At 39.3% G+C, this 21,026-nt stretch overlaps 1 protein-coding gene across 1 annotated transcript; it reads left to right on the forward strand.

Annotated features, from left to right (window-relative positions):
- Positions 1–1,911: 1,911 nt before the first annotated feature.
- On the forward strand, positions 1,912–20,779 carry LOC139454054 (cathepsin Z-like). Its single transcript, XM_071235543.1, has 8 exons — positions 1,912–1,980; positions 2,461–2,586; positions 3,713–3,831; positions 14,269–14,493; positions 15,214–15,364; positions 17,037–17,112; positions 17,725–17,817; positions 20,595–20,779. The coding sequence occupies exons 2-8, from the start codon at positions 2,471–2,473 to the stop codon at positions 20,697–20,699; spliced, it is 885 nt and encodes a 294-aa protein (XP_071091644.1). The 5' UTR covers positions 1,912–1,980; positions 2,461–2,470; the 3' UTR covers positions 20,700–20,779.
- The last annotated feature ends 247 nt before the right edge of the window (positions 20,780–21,026 follow it).

Below are 21,026 nucleotides of genomic sequence, written 5' to 3' on the forward strand. Positions count from 1 at the left end.
ACCGGATGTAATTTGTATGCAATAATAAAAAAAACCGCGTTTGTTGCTTTTAGACAAAATAATCAAATAATCTTTAAACCCTTGTAGAATTGGTTATGAAATATTTGTGAAAGTCCTAATTGCTTTCAAACAGCATAAATATCCCCATTATTGCATAATTTATATATAAGACAGATAGCTGACGATAATGAATATTTTTAACAGTTGAACTATTGAGGATGGTGTATTGATCCATGCTCATGATCATGCATGATTTATTATATGTGGAGAGTGTAGCAGCCAGAGTAGAATATTGAGTTTAGTCTCCGTAAATGCGACCCGTGAAGTCTCTTATATGTAAATAATAAATATGATAATGTAAATCATATAAAAGTTGTCCTTTGGAGGGATGAAGCTTCAATATAGTTCTTGCATGGCAATTGCTTAAAATATAATTTGTATTTCATCTGGCAATTCAACAAAGATTCCTCACCTTGGCGGGGAAAGAAGGTCACAAAAAGAGACCCGTGAAGATCAGAGGTAGAATAGGTATTCAGCAACCCATAAACCCGTAAACAGGCGACTAAGCTTGTCGTAAGAGGTGACCAACGGGATGGGTAGTTAGGCTCGCTGACTTGGTTGATGCATGTCATTGTATCCCAATTAGGTATTGAAACCTCTAAACATGAAAAAGAGTATGTTATCTGCCAATGTTTTACTGCGCGGTAATGTATGGAATCCTAGAAGGGACGTTGCCGCCTTGTCGCACTTACAAAAACAAGCAAAAAGTGTCAAAATGAGCCAAAGCCCGACAATCCCGACAACGGAATCGAGATCGATTGTCTGGTTCAGACACGATTATTTACATGCCGCCATCATATAGCTGGAATGTTGCTGAGTGTAGGGTTAAACATCAAGCAAACAAACACAAAGACAGATGGCACTTTTCCTCGTTAGAAAAGCGCTGAAATTAAGCGATACTCAATTGTTAACGTTGCAACATTCCCAACATCTGCGTATTCAAGTTGTCATCATTGTTTAGTAGAAAACGTCAATGCCACAGATTAATCAATCTCGATTATCCCCTAAACAGATTCCTTTGAGCGCAAAAGGCAAAATAAGAGTGAAAATTATATAAATGGATCACTGAAAACTAGCGATGACACTAGGTTTCGCAAAGAGGGTAAGCATGTCCTGCCCTACTGGTTATATGGCTGAATGCGATGCGACGGTGAATTTTAACTCACTCACCGGTTGCGCTCACCACTCATACAATTTGCATAAAGAAGTGTCTGCTGCCTGTAAACAAAACAGACAATCATGGTCATAGGGTCTTCAGGGATGCTATAAGTCAGTTACAGGCTCGCTTACTTGGTTGATGCATGTCACCGTATCCCAAATGCGTGGATCGATACCATGATGTCAGTCAATGGATTGTCTGGTCCAGACTCGATTATTAACATTATAAGTTGTTGTGTTTGTTGTTTAACGCCGCACTCAGTAATATCCCAGCTATATGACGGCGGTCTATAAATAATAGTCTGGACCAGATAATCCAGTGATTGGCATCATTAGCATCGATCCAGGTAATTGGGATACAATGACGTGCATCAACCAAGTAAGCGAGCCTGACCACCCGATCCCGTTAGTCGCCTCTTGCGACAAGCATAGTCGCCTCTTACGACAAGCATAGTCGCCTTTTACGACATTCATGAGCTGCTAAAGATTTATTCTACCGCGGATCTTCACGAGTCAATATTCACTTCTTATATGTGAATATTGAAACAGCTTGGTGCATGTGACGTTTGATTGTACCTATTACTTATTTTGAGTATATCAGCGTATATCAGGTGTATTGAGGTCCCTGTTATCACACGGTAGATGTGTTATCAGTGAGTCATGGGTCAGAAGGCGCCCGTCAGTAATGCTGCCGACAAGCGTACAACTCTCCCGAGTCAACCGAGACTGTCCACAACTGACAACGGGGGTACGCACAGCAAGGTACATTTCGTGCATATTGTATAACATACCCGTGAAGATCCGGGTTAGAATAGGTCTTCAGCAACCCATGCTTGCCGTTTAAGGCGATATCAATCCACGCAATCGGGTTACGATGACATGCATCAACCAAATCAGCGAGCCTGACCACCCGATCCCGTTAGTCGCCTCTTACGACAAGCATAGTCGCCATTTACGGCAAGCATTGGTTGCTGAAGACCTTTTTGTAGTTTCGTTCCTTTCGAATAGGGCTCGAAATAAAACACACACGAGTGTCAAGGGTACCGATGAAATGCAACATCGATATAAATCCCAGAGCAACAATTCGTCCTTAATGGTACGAAATTGGTTGATTGGTCCATTCAAACACTAATTTGAGACATTTTCATGATGGGTAGTAAAAGTTGTTTATCAGACGATCATGTGTTGGTGTTTCAATGCCTGTTGTTACAAGGGGGCGTGATGTTCAATCTGTCATTGCAGGAACGTTACCATGGCAACGCGGTTTATCTACCTATTTAGTTTTTTGGCGTATGCGTCTGGTCACATGACAGGAGAAGTTCCGGCATGCTATCACCCGAAGTTTGACGAGGATGTCGAAGAGGTGAGGTAGGTGCAACGTGACACACTATGTACAGTACCGAGCAGAATAATGTGTTACATACTTGCATGTCACTAGCAGGGTGTACCGGGTGTACGGACCTCAGTGAGCCTGTGCACTACGTAAGGATATAACACCCCGTACACCCGCTACTGGTTGTTTATTTGTTTGTTTGTTGTTTAACGCCGCACTTACCAATATTCCAGCTATATGAAGCGGTCTGTAAATAATCGAGTCTGGACCAAACAATTCAGTGATAGACATCATGATGACCATCGATCCCCGCAATTGGGATAGATGACGTGCATCAACCAAGTCAGCGAGCCTGACCACCTGATCCCATTAGTCGCCTTTTACGACAAGCATAGTCGCCTTTCATGGCAAGCATGGGTTGGTGAAGACCTATTCTACCCCGGATCTTCACGGGTCTGTATATTTGTAGTTAAATAACGCCCCACACAGCAATATCACCAATATCTATATGACGGCGGTCCAGTACAAAGGGGGCGGTCGGGTAGCCTAGCGGTTAAAGCGTTCGCTTGTCACGCCGAAGACATGGGTTCGATTCCCGACATGGGTACAATGTGTGAAGCCCATTTCCGGTGTCACCCGCCATGTAAAACCCTACTGACTCACTCACCTGTACTAAGATGAGTCCCTTGGGCGTGTCAGGATCATGGGTTCGAATCCCAGATACGCCCAGATTGGTTTGTTACAATCTTATCCATACTCGTGGGTTTAACCAAAGGGGTAAACGTGTAAGACCCGCGTCTCTTGGGCTTCCATCTCACATTAAGCTGATATATCCTGTTATAACTGAAATCCTTTTCAAAACGACATTAAACCTACTTTGTTTTGTTTGTTTGTTGTTTAACGCTGCACTCATTCCAGCTGTATGACGGTGGTCTGTAAATAATCGAGTCTGGACCAGACAATCCAGTGATAGACATCATGACCATCGATGACGTGCATCAACCAAGTCAGCGAGCCTGAGCACCTGATCCCGTTGGTCGCCTCTTACGACAAGCACAGTCGCCTTTTACGGCAAACATGGGTTGCTGAAGACCTACTCTACCCTGGATCTTCACGGGTCCGTTAAACCCACTGTGAGATTAATTGAATCTGTCTGTTCAGAACGAAGCCCCGTCCTTCTGACTACATGAAGCTGGCTGATCTGCCCAAAGTCTGGGACTGGAGAAACGTGAACGGCACGAACTACTGCAGTCCCACCCGGAACCAGCACATCCCGCAGTGTGAGTGCTACATGTTAAATATCCGTTGCATTGGTTTTTCTCACCACTTTCTTTAAATGAACAGGTAGGCTGAATATATGTATAGTTTGAATCATGGAGAATAATAACAATTAAATTATTAATAGATATCCTTCATTTACACACACAGACAACAAATAAGTGTTTTAACAGGGTTAGACTAAACTCAAAGCTTTACTAGCCGGGTAAAGATAAAATGCACTTGAAATGTTAAAACAATGGGGAAATGGGGAAATTTGCACTCGCCTGCTGGAATTTGTACTAGCCCCGGGCTAGCGGGCTAGTTTTATGTTTTAAACCTGGTTTAAACTGATGTACACTTCAGACCAATAAGAATATTTAACACAACAGTAATTGTTGAGAGGTTACAAAGAGAATCAACCCAAGTTTCTCTTGATATCAAACTAATTATATACTTCAGTGTGAAAGTGATATTTTCATTGCGGTGAACATAACACTTATTATCTCACTGGAGTGAACATAACACTTGATATTTCACTGCAGTGAACATAACACTTTGACGGGACTATTGTCATACAAGAATTACCTCCCCTCAAATTGCCTCCCTTTATCGTAAGCGTCTCCTCGTACACAAACTGTTGACGTCCTGTTTACGTTAGTTCCACACTGACAAGGCAAAATAATGGCAGATGGGCATTTATGGAGTTGATATAACTCATTGGCGGATGGTACATATCCTGTTATAGGAATATAAACTATTAGTCCTTGGTCCCAGAAAGAAAATTTGGCAAATTGGTACCACTTGACGATGGGGGGGGGGGGGGGGGGGCAAAGGGACATATGCATTTTTGTACAGCCTAGTATACATTAGTCATATTATGATATGATAGCAAGGTTTTTACGGCAGTTTATTTATAGAAATGACCTTTGACATTTGAGGGTGTCTAAAAATTGTAACAAATATTAAACATTGGAAATGAAAGACTTTCTGTCCCTTTTACCCATTTAAGCATAAATATGTATGTCTTATTGATACTTTAATATCATATAGCCATATGTATGCTCATCTGGGTTGTGAAATGATAATATGTAATTATTTTAGACCTTTTTTGTAAGTTGGACATGATTTTGTCCACCACAAGGTATTAAAATCCTAATAATAGAAAATAGAATCTGTTAGCAATCTTGATTGTCATTAAGGTTTTGTCTACTGATTCTCCATCAACAATTTCATTGAAACACAACTAAGTCTCACTTGAATTCATGGTACCTACATGCACTAGTGTGTCCAAGGTCAAGGTCAACATGAGAGAACATGTCTAAATAGTCAGAGATAACATGCAATCCCTCTTTATGCTGAGTGGTTGAGATTCGTGAAGACTTTATGTCCATCTTGTTAAAAAGTGAAGTGTTGTCCTAAGAACTGTCTTCCAAGGTAACATAAAACATATTGGGACCAAGGACTATATGTATTTACCTCGCCAAGGCTCGCTCAATACAATGTGTATTCTTGATACAGGATAGTTACCATCCTTAAACACATTTGCGTCATGACCTCTATATATACGAGTTGGTGAGAGATTAGTGATGTGTTTTGATTGTGACGTCATGTTAACCGATGACATCACAACGATCTACAAAGCATTGTGGTGTAATTTCATTTATTTTAGAATTGACTGATATTTTTTCGGTTCATTGAGGTATGAATCGGAAAATCCATGTGCAAACTGTATGAATCTACAATAGTTTAACCAAAAACAGTTGTATATATAAAAGCAGACAAAAATGACGAGATTGATAAACATTCCAGAAGTAGAAATACATACTGTGGCGTAAAACGAATCAGATAATTGTTTAATTTATGCACATATCTTGCCACGCCTACAAGGTCAGTAGCCAATCAACGGAGGGTGAGATCAAAACAATGTTCATAGGACCTGTCAGACTGTAACGAGCAGAAACAAATATACCCGGGAGAGGGCGGCTGTTTCAGAGGGACATACATGTCCCTCCTCTTTAACCCTCACTTTGAAGTCGAATATAATTCCACACGCATCACGCACACAAATAGAGTTCACAGTTTTGCATACTGTGGAAAATTCCCTGTTCTGTGATATCACCCACTGTCATGTCTGTTAAAGCAAAATTACTGAAAACGACATCTGAAAATAAGGTACATCGTAAATGTCGCCATTACTAAATCACCATTCACGGCGTTATTTCAAGCATGTTTTAATATCTACATTTCGGATAGTTATTCGGAGAAATGAATTTCAAAAATAGCATATTAGTGATCACTGGTATCTGCCTTTTACCAAATCACCAATGATCATTCCAATATCGTCGATAGCCCCAGAATTGTTAAGAATATTTTGGAAAATACGCAAATAAACACGAACGCCGAAGTGAATTTTCAGCCATATTGAAAGTGTTTACAAAATTAAGTTTTACGTATACCGGTTATGAGATGCCTGTAACATCACGTATATTTCAAACTTAGCTGCGATCCATATATCCTAGAATTCCTCATAATTCTAAAATCAAAGGACAAATTGTCTTTGCCACAAATGCAAAGTGCAAAATGAAATCAAGCAAAGTAAATAAGGTGTGAAAACGAACGTTGTGCTCGGGAAAATGTTTGAAATGTAAACAAAGTAAAATTCCGATTTTACACTGTAGCATTTTCTCCTATTTTGAGCTATCCATTCGCTTACTCGTTGCGTACACTGGCTCAACATTTTCAGAATATGCATGAGGAGAGAATCGTAGGAAGAATTAGGAAATTACAAATTGATACATTGCAATTATTTGATAAATTCAACAGAAATTGTCAAAGTTTCCGTCCTGCGTGACGCTCTGCAGGATCCAAAATTAAGTAAAACGACAGCGGAATTTCTGACTATTTAATAGTAACTGTAATAGTCAGTACTGTAATTTCATATAAACAGGTTAATTAATAGCCGTTTCATTTTATTTCATAACTAAAACTAAATATATGACTTTAACAAAATGAAAAATATTTGTCGTTAAAATATAGGCACACATCTTAAGAAGAATTGTCTTTGTGGAATTGTTTTTATCAGAATCAAGGTCACAATCAAAGTTAGTCACAAACGATTTACGAATTATTCCTCTCGTTTCGTATCATGTAATCAATGGGTTTCCCCTTTTTAAAATATTTGGATCACAGGATATTAAACTGTTTACTTTATTTCTCCAAGAAGTGTAAAAAGTATAAAAAATATAAACCGTGTCATGTACCTCGTTCGTCAAACCTTATACGATTATCCTGATAATTCTATACCAAAGAGGCTTTCTTCGCATCTTTTATTTTATCCTTCTGAGACGAGATAAAGAGAAATAATCACACAATAATGAACAAAGACATGTCGAATACTGAATATAACTTTGTTTTGAAATATTCTTTCTGGTATTTGATTACGTAAAATTGATGCTAAACAGGTGCGTGTCTTGTCAAATTAAGACATACGGTAAACTATCTAATTTTGTATCTATTCAAGACATTATTTACTTTGTGAAAGCAGCCATTTTATTTTGTGTGGAAAAGGCGTCAAATTTCGTTCTACACATCGAGATTAGCCATAGCATGAACGACACTTAGGGGAGATATCAAAACACCAGTGACGTCGTTCTCCGACGTTATCAAAAACGTCAAACCAGCCATGACGTCAAATAGAATGGCGTCATTTTTGAAGTAATTTATTACATTTGATGACAGTGCTCCATACTTGTATTACATTTGTACGATCAGGTGAATGTTAGAATCTAAGGACTAATTTATAGGGCCACCTATTTCGCTATTACTGTCATTTATATTCAGTACTGTTTCATCATTTCTTTCGGGTTTTTTACCTAAACGCATACAGTGTCAATATTAACATTTTTCTTGGAATAGTCTGGTTTTTCGTGAACAGGGGCGTCGGGTAGCCTAGTGGTTAAAGCGTTGGCGCGTCTCGCCGAAGACCCGGGTCCGACCCCCCACATAGGTACAATAAGGGAAGCCCATTTTCCGGTGTCACCCGCATATTGCTGGAATATTGCTAAAAGCGGCGTAAAACCATTCTCACTCACTCAGTCACTCTTCACGAACAAAACACCACCAAAATATATTGTCCTTATCCACAGCTAATTCTCACCAAGTGACCTAAGTGTCCACAATACAATAGTGTTAAGCGGAGTTGTACGTTGTACGTTTGTATCTTCTCTGTCGGCTGTTGACGAAACCGTTTATTTGATTTGTCAACATTTTATTAAATAAACTTCATGCTTGAAATAAATTCTTTTTATTTCTCAAAACATAAGTGTGTGAGGTAACTCGAAACAACAAAACTATCACATAATTGCATTTGGTTTTCATACGATCAGCATTTGACATTATTGGAGAAAATTCACCAACAAGACACACAATGTACGTGATACAATGAGTGTCAGTTTTTAAAATTCTTTAAACATGAAAGAAATATTCCTTTTCAATATTCAACTTGAAAACAACATCAACTGTAACAACAACTCTCAAAACTGATTAAAGGTAATGATATCCTATTGAAACACTAAAAAATACAGGCATTTCAAAATAATGTATCATTGTTGACCCCCAAAAATGCATGATCTTTCTTAATCGTGTTGTGTGTCGTTTTTTATAAGACAATTACTGAAAGTTCTTTCAAATAACATTAAGGAAAAACACAAAAATCATCCACAGTATAAAACCTTTAAACAATAAATGTTGAATTTCTTTACCACTGATTAGAGACAATCAGGTTTGAATACAAGCCTTCAAATATAACATACATTACTGAAAGAACAGTACACTTTTTACACATCTTCAAAATTTCAAAACACTAATTTGAAATTAAAATTAAAACTTCTTGATTTTCTTATGAACACTCGCTTTAAAACCAAATATTTTATTTTTAAAATAGAATCATGATTTTGGTTTGGTAACGTACATTTTAAAAAATACTCAATGTTGCAATTTACATTAACTGGTCGCTATACATCCTCCACTTGTCAGACCTGTTACATTCTGCCTACATCAAATACAATATATGACAGGAATACTTCCACATGACATTTTACTATGATGCTATGATTTCCTGATCGCAATCCAATGTCATGGTAACGTACATTTCTGTTCAAATTACACCTTGTATCTTGCATGTCATAAATCAATAATTTGAGAACGTTTTCTTTTCAGAAAATACAACATATTTTTGGCAAAAATACAATTCACATTTGTTATCAAAGCTAATTATTATTATAAAACACACATCAGATTATAAGGGTAGGGTGCCAACTCACCTAACAGGTCTGCAGCATCATAAATACTCAGGGGGCACGGGTGGCCCAGTCGTCTAAGGCGCCGCGATTCGCTGTGCAGAGTTGCGTCCCTTGGGCACGCCAGAAACCTATGATTGTGGGTTCGAATCCTGGTTCGCCCCGATTATGTTTCTAGGTTTGTCAGCACCATACCCGTGCTCGTGGGTTTCACCGAAGTTGTAAACGTCTGAGACCTGCATCACTTCGGGCTTTCCTCCCACATTAAGCTGACACGCCGCGATATAACTGGAATACTGTTAAAAGCGGCGTTAAACCCAACTCACTCACTCACTCACTCATAAATACTCTTCATGACGTCCATTTAACGCATATAAAATGGCGGCAACGTCCCACGTTGGAATCACAAAGCTAGGGTTTATTTCATAGCAGCTTGCTGGTAGTTTCGCATTTCGGGTAACGTACATTCCAACCAAAGGTAGTTTTTGACCATAGACTTAAATAGTAGCGAGATATAGTTTGGAATTATCACTGTATTTACTCGTTGAGCTAATGTTTATCGTTTGAAACGGTAATAAAATCACTATAATTATTGTGTAAGCGATGGTCACGTACATTCTTATTCATAACCTTCAAACTCGGAGTTAAGATCCTACTTATATTAATTGATTTTAACTGAAATATTGAAATAATTGTTTTGATAAGTTATTTAACCCTGATGGAATGAGGTTGACATGACTTTCTCTGATAGTTTAATGAGAACTCAGGTATGTTTCATAAAATTGATTAGTTTTAAACCTCTAAATTATGTTATGTATTCTCAGGTATCAGGGGTTAAACTTTTAAAACCTTTCGGGCGACAGTAACATACATTACAAATGAGGTTCATTAAGCCAAAAAACATCTTTCTTTTCTTTCTTTTAACCAAACGAATGCGTGTGTGTTGTATGTAGCATAGATGGCCATGTAATTCATAGAAACAATAATTTCTGGTTACTCAATACAGTAAACAAGAGAAACGCCAGAGACTTTAATGCAACAGTTTATTGAGAATGAGTGCAGGAAAATCAGTTTTCGTCATTTACGGCAAGACATTTTTGGTATTGAATGTATAACGTTATACATAAGCATATAAACCCATTTCATAAATATTTATGTCGTCCAGATATTTGGCAGTATTTTGTTAGCTCACAGTATCCGTAAAGCTGCTAAATATAAGATATCGTCTCACAGTACTTTTATCGGTGTACGATAAAAAGCGGAGAAATTGTCTGTCTTTCAACGCAGAATAAATTATCGGGTAACACTTAGCAGTGTCTTTTTTTTCAAACCGGTTTAATATTTGCAGTGGAATTTACACCATCCGTCTGGAAATATAATATTCTGTAACTTTGCGTAATTTTATTGCCGGAGGTAGATTCATTGCCGCACGAGCGCAATTCGTGCACAACCTTCTCAAATCTGAAACCGGTTCATAAGATTGTCAGTAATCCGGAATAACACAAGGCGAGAGTCACGAGCCTCACGTGCAATACGCGGGTTTCACGCACGTGGCTGACCCCAGTCTTCAGTGACGACCATGAAAGATGGACGTAGACGTGCGAAAGATATGCTTTGTTCCCTTCGAAAAGTGGAGATTACTAGGGTGAGTAATTTTCTTGCAATGGAGTAATGTTCTCTCAGTGCTGACTGTCATTGAATGTGGCAGAGGTCTGTGTTTCGTTTGATAATTCCGCTTTCGAAAACATAAAGTTAACCCAGAAATCTGTACGTAAATTAATTCAGTGTAAAACCAACAAAAAACAATGAAATGGTATACAATTAACAATTTTATCATATGATTAACAAAGTTTACAAATCAATACTAATTACTGCACAGCAATTACAATGACTGTACACAATAGAATGGCAGTACAAAATTCAAGTCGATCACTGGATTGTCTGGTCCAGACTCGATTATTTACAGACAGCCGTCATATAGCTGGAATATTGCTCAGTGTGGCGTAAAACAATAAACCAACCAACTAAATTCAAAATGGCAGTACATGTAAATTGGCAATATATATTATGAGAAAAGTGGTAATAATATTCACCTAACAACAACAGTTGTCAAGCTTCCAAAATAGGCCGAGGCTGGATATCTAGGGTGAAAATAAATATTTTCACACGACCGCTGATCTTGATGTATTGTGAGATGAGAGGGACACGCTTATGTCCCCTTTTATAGTCTAAATTCCGTCTGGAAGGTTCTGATTAGTCTGGGGCGGTCGGGTAGCCTAGTGGTTAAAGCGTCCGCTCGTCACGACGAAGACCCGGGTTCGATTCCCGACATGGGTACAATGTGCGGAGCCAATTTCTGGTGTCCCCCGCCGTGATATTGCTGGAATATTGCTAAAAGCGGCGTAAAGCTATACTCACTCTAAGTCTAGCTGCACTAGAACATTCCAAAAGATTCTAAATTACACTTGACTACACAAGCATCTAAATATAGCAACTTCAACACTACTTCTGCTAAAATTAGACAATAATACATTCCTGACAACTAATAGTTATATCAAAATGTTATGAACTATTTCTAAATCTTAGCAGAAACAATTCAATACAATTACAACATTGTATAACAGCAGATTACACTGCCTTATAACAACTGTAAGTACATTATTGCTATTTAAAAAAGTGGTTAACTAAAATGCTGTACAGTAAATTACGGTTATAACGAACTCAAATGAACCACTAATTTTAATTCGTTATAACCGGAGTTCGTTATAAGCATATGTACAAAATATAAACACAAAATGGACGGAACCAAGAAACAGTTCGTTATATCTGGAAGTTCATTATAAGCGTGTTCGTTATAAACGTAGTTTAATGTAAAATGTTTACAATTTAGTGCGCCAGGTTCTGAAAACAAAGGAAGCGTGCCTTATTCAACATAAATATCTACACTCAGAACGTGTGAGTGACTTGTCACAGAAGAAGTTATCAGGATCTATAAAAGGACCAATGATGAACAGAAAGTAATTTTTGATAAGCCTTTCTAACATATACTACTAGGTGAAGGTAAAGAAAACCTGATTCTTTCATATTACCATAACTAATCTAGAAACACAAATAAATCGGGTGTTAGGTCTTTGAATGGCATTTAGACATGATATAAGAGATATTTATGAATGGCAACTTTATTATGAGGAACACAACATTTCGGAGTACAGTAAACTACGGTTATAACGAACTCAGAGGGACTGCTGATTTTAGTTCGTTATAACCGTAGTTCGTTATAAGTACATATACAACATGACTACAGCAAGTAGTCGGGACCAAAAAGTAAGTTCGTTATATCCGTCAGTTCGTTATAAGCGTGTTCGTTATAACCGTAGTTTACTGTATATGCTTTATCCTTCATCACCTGATGGAGTAAGCATATTTTAATACTCTGAAAAGTGATGTTCCTTATTATAAAGACGCTGACATCGATAAATTCTCTTACAAATCGGGTGTTCTTTAACTTCTTTTGAGTATGTTCTTCTAAGAAGCCTAAGACAGAAGCCCAAATCAGGATGTGATGCCTGTTCCATCAACGGCTGCTGTGGCTGGAGATGGACCTGTACAGACATCAGGGTCAATTGAATTTATGGTTCAAAATAAAGCATGTCAACCTCGTGTCTTATTCGTGTTTTACAACTGTTTTTTGACTGAGTTTTTCCTTTCAAGTAAAACTTGTCATGTTTTTTTTGTTGTTTTTTTTCCTTTGGTTTTACTTATTTGGGCAGCAACCCATGTCTTTAGGGGCGACTAACGGGATCGGGTAGTCAGGCTCGCTGACTTGGTGGATGCATGTCATCGTATCCCAATTACTTGGATCGATGTTCGTGATGTTCAATCACAGGATTGTCTGATCCAGACTCGATTATTACAGACCGCCGTCATATAGCTGGAATATCGCGGCGTTAAACAACAAGTAAACTAGGTAAAACTTATTTGGGCATCAATATCCTGTACAATGACAAAAGCCCAACTACTCAAAAGACGTTAAAGTACACACGATTTCTTCATATGACTACAGTTAATCTGTCATATTTCAGATTAGTCATATGAAAAATTGGCTTTAACCTTTTGAGTCGAATATTTTTGAATGCACTCTTAATACCAATAGAATCATAAACTGTTCTCGATCTTGTATCCTGCCATGAGTTTTTAATGAAATATTCAGACAACAATTGCCTCAGTGATAACGAATCCCTTTAGAATATATCGACACATTAAAGACTCGATATGTGATAAGTACCCAGTTGAGCCCACTGTAAACACATTGACGTTTTTGATTGGCATTTAGAGGTTGGGAGAACATGAATACATGACACTTGTGTAAGGATAGCAAGTTCTTATTATGTGTACGACGTTTCAGAGCTACTTCTTGCTCCTTCATCAGGTGAATGCCTTATGTACTCATGGAAATGAAAAAAACCCTGTTTTGCTGGATTTAATAATCGACACAAAGCATTGCGTAGATGTAAATACGAAATAACTAAACAACTGGAAAAGTACTAGTCTGGATTTGCTAGTTGGATCTCAGTGCTCAATACAAAATGTACTTTACAGGAGGTAATTTGTAGGCACTTGCAACATTCAAAATAAAAGTCCAAATTGATATGGCAGAAACAGGTTATAGGCATTATGCAAATTAGCCTGGAAAAAAATTATCAAAACAACAATAAAAATATCAGCTATGTTTATGTACATAATAATAACGACATGTAAGTTGTTGTTTGAGAAGGGAATATGTTGCTTTTACGTTCTGATATTTTGACGGCGATGCCACTCACAAATCACTAACCACTGACAAATCATATGCACGTGGCTTTCAAGCACATGTTTTCACCTGTCGTCAAGGTGTCATAGGTCATGGACATTCACCTTGATCTACTAACACCTGGTTATGCTCAGTTTCACAAGTCTGTTTTGTTCATATTTTTACACACTTTTACGTGTAAAAAGACATAAAATCCTTTGATACGCTGTATTTGTGCCAAGGCCCAATTGGTACTAATTGAGTTGTTTGAATATTTATATATTTTGTATATCAAATGCATTTATTTAAAATCTGCGTGAGTACTTTAGTAAGTGCATCGAGTCAATTATTTTAATTGTTTCATTTCTTAGTCTGTGCGTCCTGCTGGGGAATGAGTTCTACAAGCTCATTGGCTGACCGCATCAATATACTCAGGAAGGGGGCGTGGCCATCAGCTTACCTCTCGGTCCAGAACGTGATCGACTGTGGAGGGGCGGGGTCTTGTGAAGGGGGTGGGGATCTGGCGGTCTACAGATACGCCCACAGAGACGGTATCCCTGACGAAACGTGCAACAACTTTCAAGCCAAAGATCAGGGTTAGCATTTCTCTTGTCCGGCACGAAGATCCTACGTCACAAGTTTGTAGACACTACGCTCCTCCATAACACGTGAATACATACGGCCTTTATGAGGCGTAGCTGCTATTTTTAACCAACGAATAAACCACAGCATGGTACAACTTCAAGGGCAGCGAGTCTTCTGGCCAATGAGCGCCCAGATTACATCGTACAAGCTCCACGGAGTACTTCAATATTGGTCAACGTTAGGATTCGTAGAAATTTCAAGCGCGGTATAGGGCTCATTTGACGTCCATGAGTTATGCATATCTTATTTTACTGGTTGACTGACCCGTGAAGATCCGGGTAGAATAGGTCTTCAGCAACCCATGCTTGTCGTAAGAGGCGACTAACGGGATCGGGTGGTCAGGCTCGCTGACTCGCATCCCAATTACGTGGATCGATGCTCATGATGTCAGTCACTGGATAGACCGCCGCCAGAAGCTGTAATAGTGCTGAGTGCGGCGTTAAACAACAAATATCACCGGTAAACCGTGACAAACTTTCCGTCGTTAATTGTGGTACGTTTTATTAAACAAATTGTTTCCTTAAATACTGAACACAGTTGGCTTCGAATTTTACACCAAAACAACCGTTCATCGGACGTTCTGAGAAAATATGAACTGTTTTGGTTGGTTTAGTAGCATATGGCCTATAGGTATTTGAAGCGTGTGTAAAATGTTTTACAATGGTCTACAGAGTGCAACCAGTTTAACCAGTGCGGAACGTGCCGCCCTGGAAACCAGTGTGAGTACATTCAGAACTACACAAGATGGTTTGTCGCTGATTATGGTACCATCAGTGGAAGAGAGGTGTTGATGGCGGAAATATTCAAGAACGGACCAGTAAGGTAACTACCAGAAACATTTTATTATTCGTCCCTTGAAGAAAGATCTTCAGCAACCCATACTTGTAGAAGGCAATTAACGGGATCGGGTGGTTAGGCTCGCTGGCTTGGTTGATGCATGTCGTCGCATCCCAATTGATTATTTATATACGCGCATGATATCAATCACTGGATTATCTGGTTCAGACTCGATTATTTACAGACCGCCGTCATATAGCTGGAATATTGCTGAGTGCGGCGTTAAACAACAAACCAACCAACCAACTCTATGGCGTGGATCCATGCTCCTGTCAATCACTGGACTGTCTGGTCTGGTCCAGACTCGATTATTTACAGACTGCCGTCATACAGCTGGAATATTGCTGAGTGCGGCCTTAAACAACAAACTTTGGTGAAACTCACAAACACATATGGTGCTGACAAACCATGAATCTCAACCAGAGCGCATCCTCAAAGAGCGGATCTTGAAACCTCTGTATTGGAGGAAGATCAGTTGTTAAACCAATGGCAAAATACACGATATGCATTTAACGAAACCATTCAGTCGGGAACACTCTAAATTTCGCACTGTACAATCCCTCATTGCCATCTCCGTCATACAATGTAAGCATCTGACAAAAGGTACCTGTAGCGTGTGCACCGGCTCACAATATTAGCCTGGTCAAAGCTGACAAATTTATTCCCTCTGAAGTTTAAATAATTACGGTCTTGTGGCCAATTCGTGTCGTTTAATGCTACAGGTATTGGGGTTTGGTGAAATTATCTAGTAACATCATCAGGGTAGGGAGGTAGGCGGTAGTAAGTTTGTCCATTATTTTATGCCTTGAATCATCTAGTGCATTATAACTCCGTTTTAATTTGATAAATTCCCAGGACCTATTCGCTACAATGCCTTCGTTTTGAAGCCCTGTTTGAATGGCACGAAACTTAAAATCCAATCAGATCGCTTTCAGGAGCGAGAAAATGTTTGTGCTAAGTTCGAGATAGAAACGATGGGGTTATATCACTTCTCAAAAGAAACCATGGTGGCAAATAGATCTTGGGTATCTACGGTGGCCCATAAGGGACATGGAGTCTGTTTTTCAATATTTTGATATTTCACTTACTTTTATCGTAACCTTTTGCAAATTAACACATTTCATTTTAGTTTTTGACCTTTTCGTTTTTGTTTTTGACCTTTTCATTTTAGTTTTTGACATTTTCATTTTAGTTTTTTGACATTATCATTTAGTTTTTTTTGACATTTTCGCTTCACTTTTCAGCGATTCAATATCTTCTTTATAAATGATTCATCACATATTTGTATGACAAATCGTCATAATTTGCAAAAGGTTACGATAACAGTAAGTGAAATATCAAAATATTGAAAAACATACTCCATGGCCCTTATGGGCCACCGTAGGTATCTCTAATGATATACTACACAACTTTGTGTGCATCATGGAAAGATAAAAAATGTTATCCCTATAAAAAGTGGAGTAGTATAGAATGGAGACATAGTGCGCTCAGATCGTAATAAACTAAACTCATCACATATTAATAGGTACGTGTACATATTTCAGTTTCCAGTTTTTGAATAGTGTTTGTGTTCCTAGTTACAATAGTTTGAATTGACAATAGGCTACAGTCGTTGAGGTTTTGTTTATTATATTGTATTCCTTTCATATCATTACAGTTGCTCTATCGTCACAACAAAGAAATTCCATGCTTATACTGGAGGAATCTATCGAGAATTCAACTTGAACCCTCTGGTATGTTGATGAATTGTTGGAATGTGATTGTTTTTACCTGCCGTATTGATACCAACTTGATACTGGTCCCGTGAAGATCCGGGGTAGAATAGGTCTTGAGCAACCAACGCATGCCGTAAAAGGCGACTATGCTTGTCGTGAAATACGACTAACGGGTGGTAAGACTCGCTGACTTGTTTGTTGCATATAATCGATCCCAAATGCGTGGATCGATGTTCATGTCAATTACTGGATTGTCTGGTCCAGACTCGATTATTTACAGACCGCCGTCATATAGCTAGAATATTGCCGAGTGCGGCGTTAAACAAACTGCTTTGGGAAGGTTAGAAGGTCAAACATCTCGTGCTGGTCTCGTATTATCTGGACCGTTTTGCTTCTACGAGTGAGACCGAGACGGAAAGTGTCGATTGCATTTTGCCTCTTTTGCTATTTGTATTGTCGGTGTGTTTGTTTTTTATAGTATTGTTAGTAATAATAAAATGTACACTCCCAACAGGATGCACAGCGCACACGGAGTATTTGCTGTTTCCCACGTGATTTCATTCTCCCCGTTTGGGCCTCTTTCAGAAAATTTCAGGTCTCGAGAGTCATAAGCTGTCTTGTCTTTTTCAGAGTAATCACATGATAGCCCTGGTAGGGTGGGGCGTGGAAGAGGGCACGGGTACCGAATACTGGATTGGTAGAAACTCCTGGGGAGAGCCATGGGTAGGTCCACCCTCACACCCCCTTCTCATCATGACAAAACGCCACTCCACCTCACTCAACGTGGTATTGGGGGCACGGGTGGCCCAGTCATCTAAGGCGCCGCGATTCGCCGTGCAGAGTTGCGTCCCTTGGGCACGCCAGAAACCTATGATTGTTGGTTTGAATCCCTGTTCGCCCGGATTATTTCTAGGTTTGTCAGCACCATACCCGTGCTCGTGGGTTTCACCGAAGTGGTAAACGTCTGAGACCTGCATCTCTTCGGGCTTTCCTCCCACATTAAGCTGACAACGCCACGATATTACTGGAATACTGTTAAAAGCGGCGTTAAACCCAACTCACTCACTCAAAGTGGTATTGCTTGGACTCAATAAGTTGCCGTAGCCTCTTCAAGGTAGGGTCAGGATATATTCCAGGCTTGTCGTCGGAGCTAACTATATTGGAGATGGGGGTCAGGATCTGTGTCACATCTGTGGTTTGTCTGGCCCAGATCTGAATATTTACTTACCGCGGTGCCCCGTGAAGATCGGGTTGCAATTGGTCTTCAGCAACCCATGATTGTCGTAAGAGGCGACTAACGGGATCGGATGGTCACGCTGACTTGGTTGATGCATGTTATCGCATCCCAACTGATTATTTATATACCGCCCTCATATAGCTGAAACATTTTCAGATGCACATTTTCCTAAGATCTGAGACCCGTGAAGATTCCGGGGTAGAATAGGTCTTCAGCAACCCAAGGTGACTATGCTTGTTGTGAAAGGCCACTTACGGGGTAGGGTGGTCAGGGTCGCTGACTTGGTTGATGCATGTCATCGATCCGAATTGCGTGGATAGATGCTCATGATATCAGTCACTGGATTGTCTGGTCCAGACTCGATTATTTACAGACCGCCGTCATATAGCTGTAATATTGCTCCCTGCGGCGTTAAACAACAAACCAACCAACCTAAGATATGAAAAGTGAAGGTTGTGCGAGAATTGCACTCACGCGGCATTGGATCTACCTCGGACTATAAAATTACGCAGAGATGTAGAATATTAAATTTCCTGTCTGTTGGTGAAAAAGACGAAGTGTCAATCTCATTAAAATCAGATCTAAGTTCTCGCTGCCGCTAAACAAAGATCTGAGGACATCCAATAACGGATCACGTCAGAACGACTTCCGCAAACATTGACCGACCACTGAAACGACCAACAAGAAGTCGACATCAGCCAATTAGAAAGCAGCTTTCTCGAGCTTTACGGTTTCAACCTGGCGACTTCCATTTCAGTAGAAAAATAGGTTGACACAGTTCTCGATTACATTTTTGAAAACTGAACAAACGAACATTCCGGAATGTCTACTATATGGTTGAGATTGTATAGCAGTGCTTCCCACGTACATCAAATGTTTATCCGACGGAAGCGAGAGATAGACGATAATTTTGACTGAATCAGTCGTGCGGTCCGTAACATTCGTGACCAACTCGTGTTATTCCGGGACAAGCCTTCTTGCAGGTTACGGAAAGGGGCGAGTGGTGACGAATGGTTCCGTAGGGGTCGTTCGGAATACCCCGTGTTAACGTTTTCGAGGTTGCATGATTAGAAAACGCATTCCGACTGTCACTTTCATGATCTGGTGAGCAACGCTTTGATTGGTCGGATGAAAGGTCGTTCCGACGTGAGCCCGTAATGGGAGGTCTAAATCTTTATTTATCGATAGCGAGAACTAAGATCTGATTTAAATGAGATTGGCTTAACTCCACTATACTTCGTCTAGTTTATTGTAACTCAGGCAGCTTATTGAGAATTAGCTATGGATATAGGTATCGCAGGTGCTTTTGAAATATTACAGGCGCCTCATAACCGGTATACGTGAAACGTGATTTTTGTAAACAATGTCCACAATGGCTACACCTTGTGGCAATTACTTCTACGTTCGTGTTTGCGTATTTACCGAAACATTCTTCGCGATTGGCTATCGGCGACATTTTGGAATGATCATTAGTAATGTCAAAAATTGCGACATTTACAATGTACCTCATTTTCAGAGGTCATTTTGATTTGCCTAAAATGACAGTGGATGATATCACAGAACAGGGATTTTCCCACAATATTCAAAACTGTAACTTGTATCTGTGTGTGTGATGTATGTTGAATTTCATTTGACACTCCAAAGTGAGAGTTGAAGAGAAGGGACATTTATTCTGGGTCAGGCTCGCGGACTTGGCTAATGCGTGTCATAGTGTCCCTATTGTATATCAATGCTCATGAAGTCAGTCACTAGATTGTCTGGTACATACTCGGTTATTGACAAATCACAGTCATATAGCTTGACTATTGCAGAGTCCGGCATTAAACAACATACAAAAACAAACATTACAACCCCTAACAGGGATATTGCTGTAACTGTGTAAAACCACTCACTCACTCAACCTTAATTGGCTCTGATATAACTGAAATGAACATACCCATGAAGATCCGGGTTATATGGTCTTCAGCAACCCATGCTTGCACTAAAAGGCGACAATGCTTGTAGTAAGAGGTGACTAACGGGATCGGGTGGTCAGGCTTGCTGACTTGGTTGATGCATGTCATCGATCCCAATTGCGTAGATCGATGCTCGTGATATCAGTCAATGGATTGTCTGGTCCAAACTCGATTAATTACGGACGACCGTCATAAAGCTGTAATAGTGCTGACTGCAGCGTTAAACAACAAACATAAGTAAGACAATGCATTCTCTGCAACTGATGTAACAAATGTCCAATAATTTTATTATTGTTCATGTATTTCAGGGTGAACATGGATGGTTCAGAATTGTGACGAGCACCTATCGAGACGGCCACTACAACCTTGGGGTTGAAAACAGGTGTAATTTTGGCGACATTATACTGCCTTGATCCAGGTGTTTACCCTGATTATGTAAATAAACTTTCATCGTAAGAAAAATCATACCATTCTGAATAAATGTTCAGTATTATATTTTACTTATTTCGACTTTTTATAAACCATAATTGATGCTTTATGCACGCCTCTTAACACGAAGATTTACAAATTTTTAAACATTAGAGCAATTATGGGGTGTATGTAAAACAGACTATTCACTTATTCGGTCACAGATCCCAACACTGCAAGGAAGAGCAGATTTATCAAATATATATTTTAGGACATTCAGCGAAATTCTGACAAAACCTTCAAATATCCCAATTTACATAGACTTCTGTGTA

This window comes from Haliotis cracherodii, unplaced genomic scaffold (genome assembly GCF_022045235.1).
Source record: "Haliotis cracherodii isolate W230 unplaced genomic scaffold, xgHalCrac1.p SCAF_10, whole genome shotgun sequence".
In the NCBI taxonomy this organism is placed as follows: Eukaryota; Metazoa; Mollusca; class Gastropoda; order Lepetellida; family Haliotidae; genus Haliotis; species Haliotis cracherodii.

What these genes read in the sequence shown, in the direction of transcription:
- LOC139454054 (XM_071235543.1), top strand. Translation starts at nt 2,471, where the DNA reads ATGGCAACGCGGTTTATCTACCTATTTAGTTTTTTGGCGTATGCGTCT. An exon ending in GAGGATGTCGAAGAGGTGAG is followed by an intron (nt 2,587 to 3,712) that starts GTAGGTGCAACG and finishes CTGTCTGTTCAG; the next exon opens with AACGAAGCCCCGTCCTTCTG. An exon ending in GAACCAGCACATCCCGCAGT is followed by an intron (nt 3,832 to 14,268) that starts GTGAGTGCTACA and finishes TTCATTTCTTAG; the next exon opens with TCTGTGCGTCCTGCTGGGGA.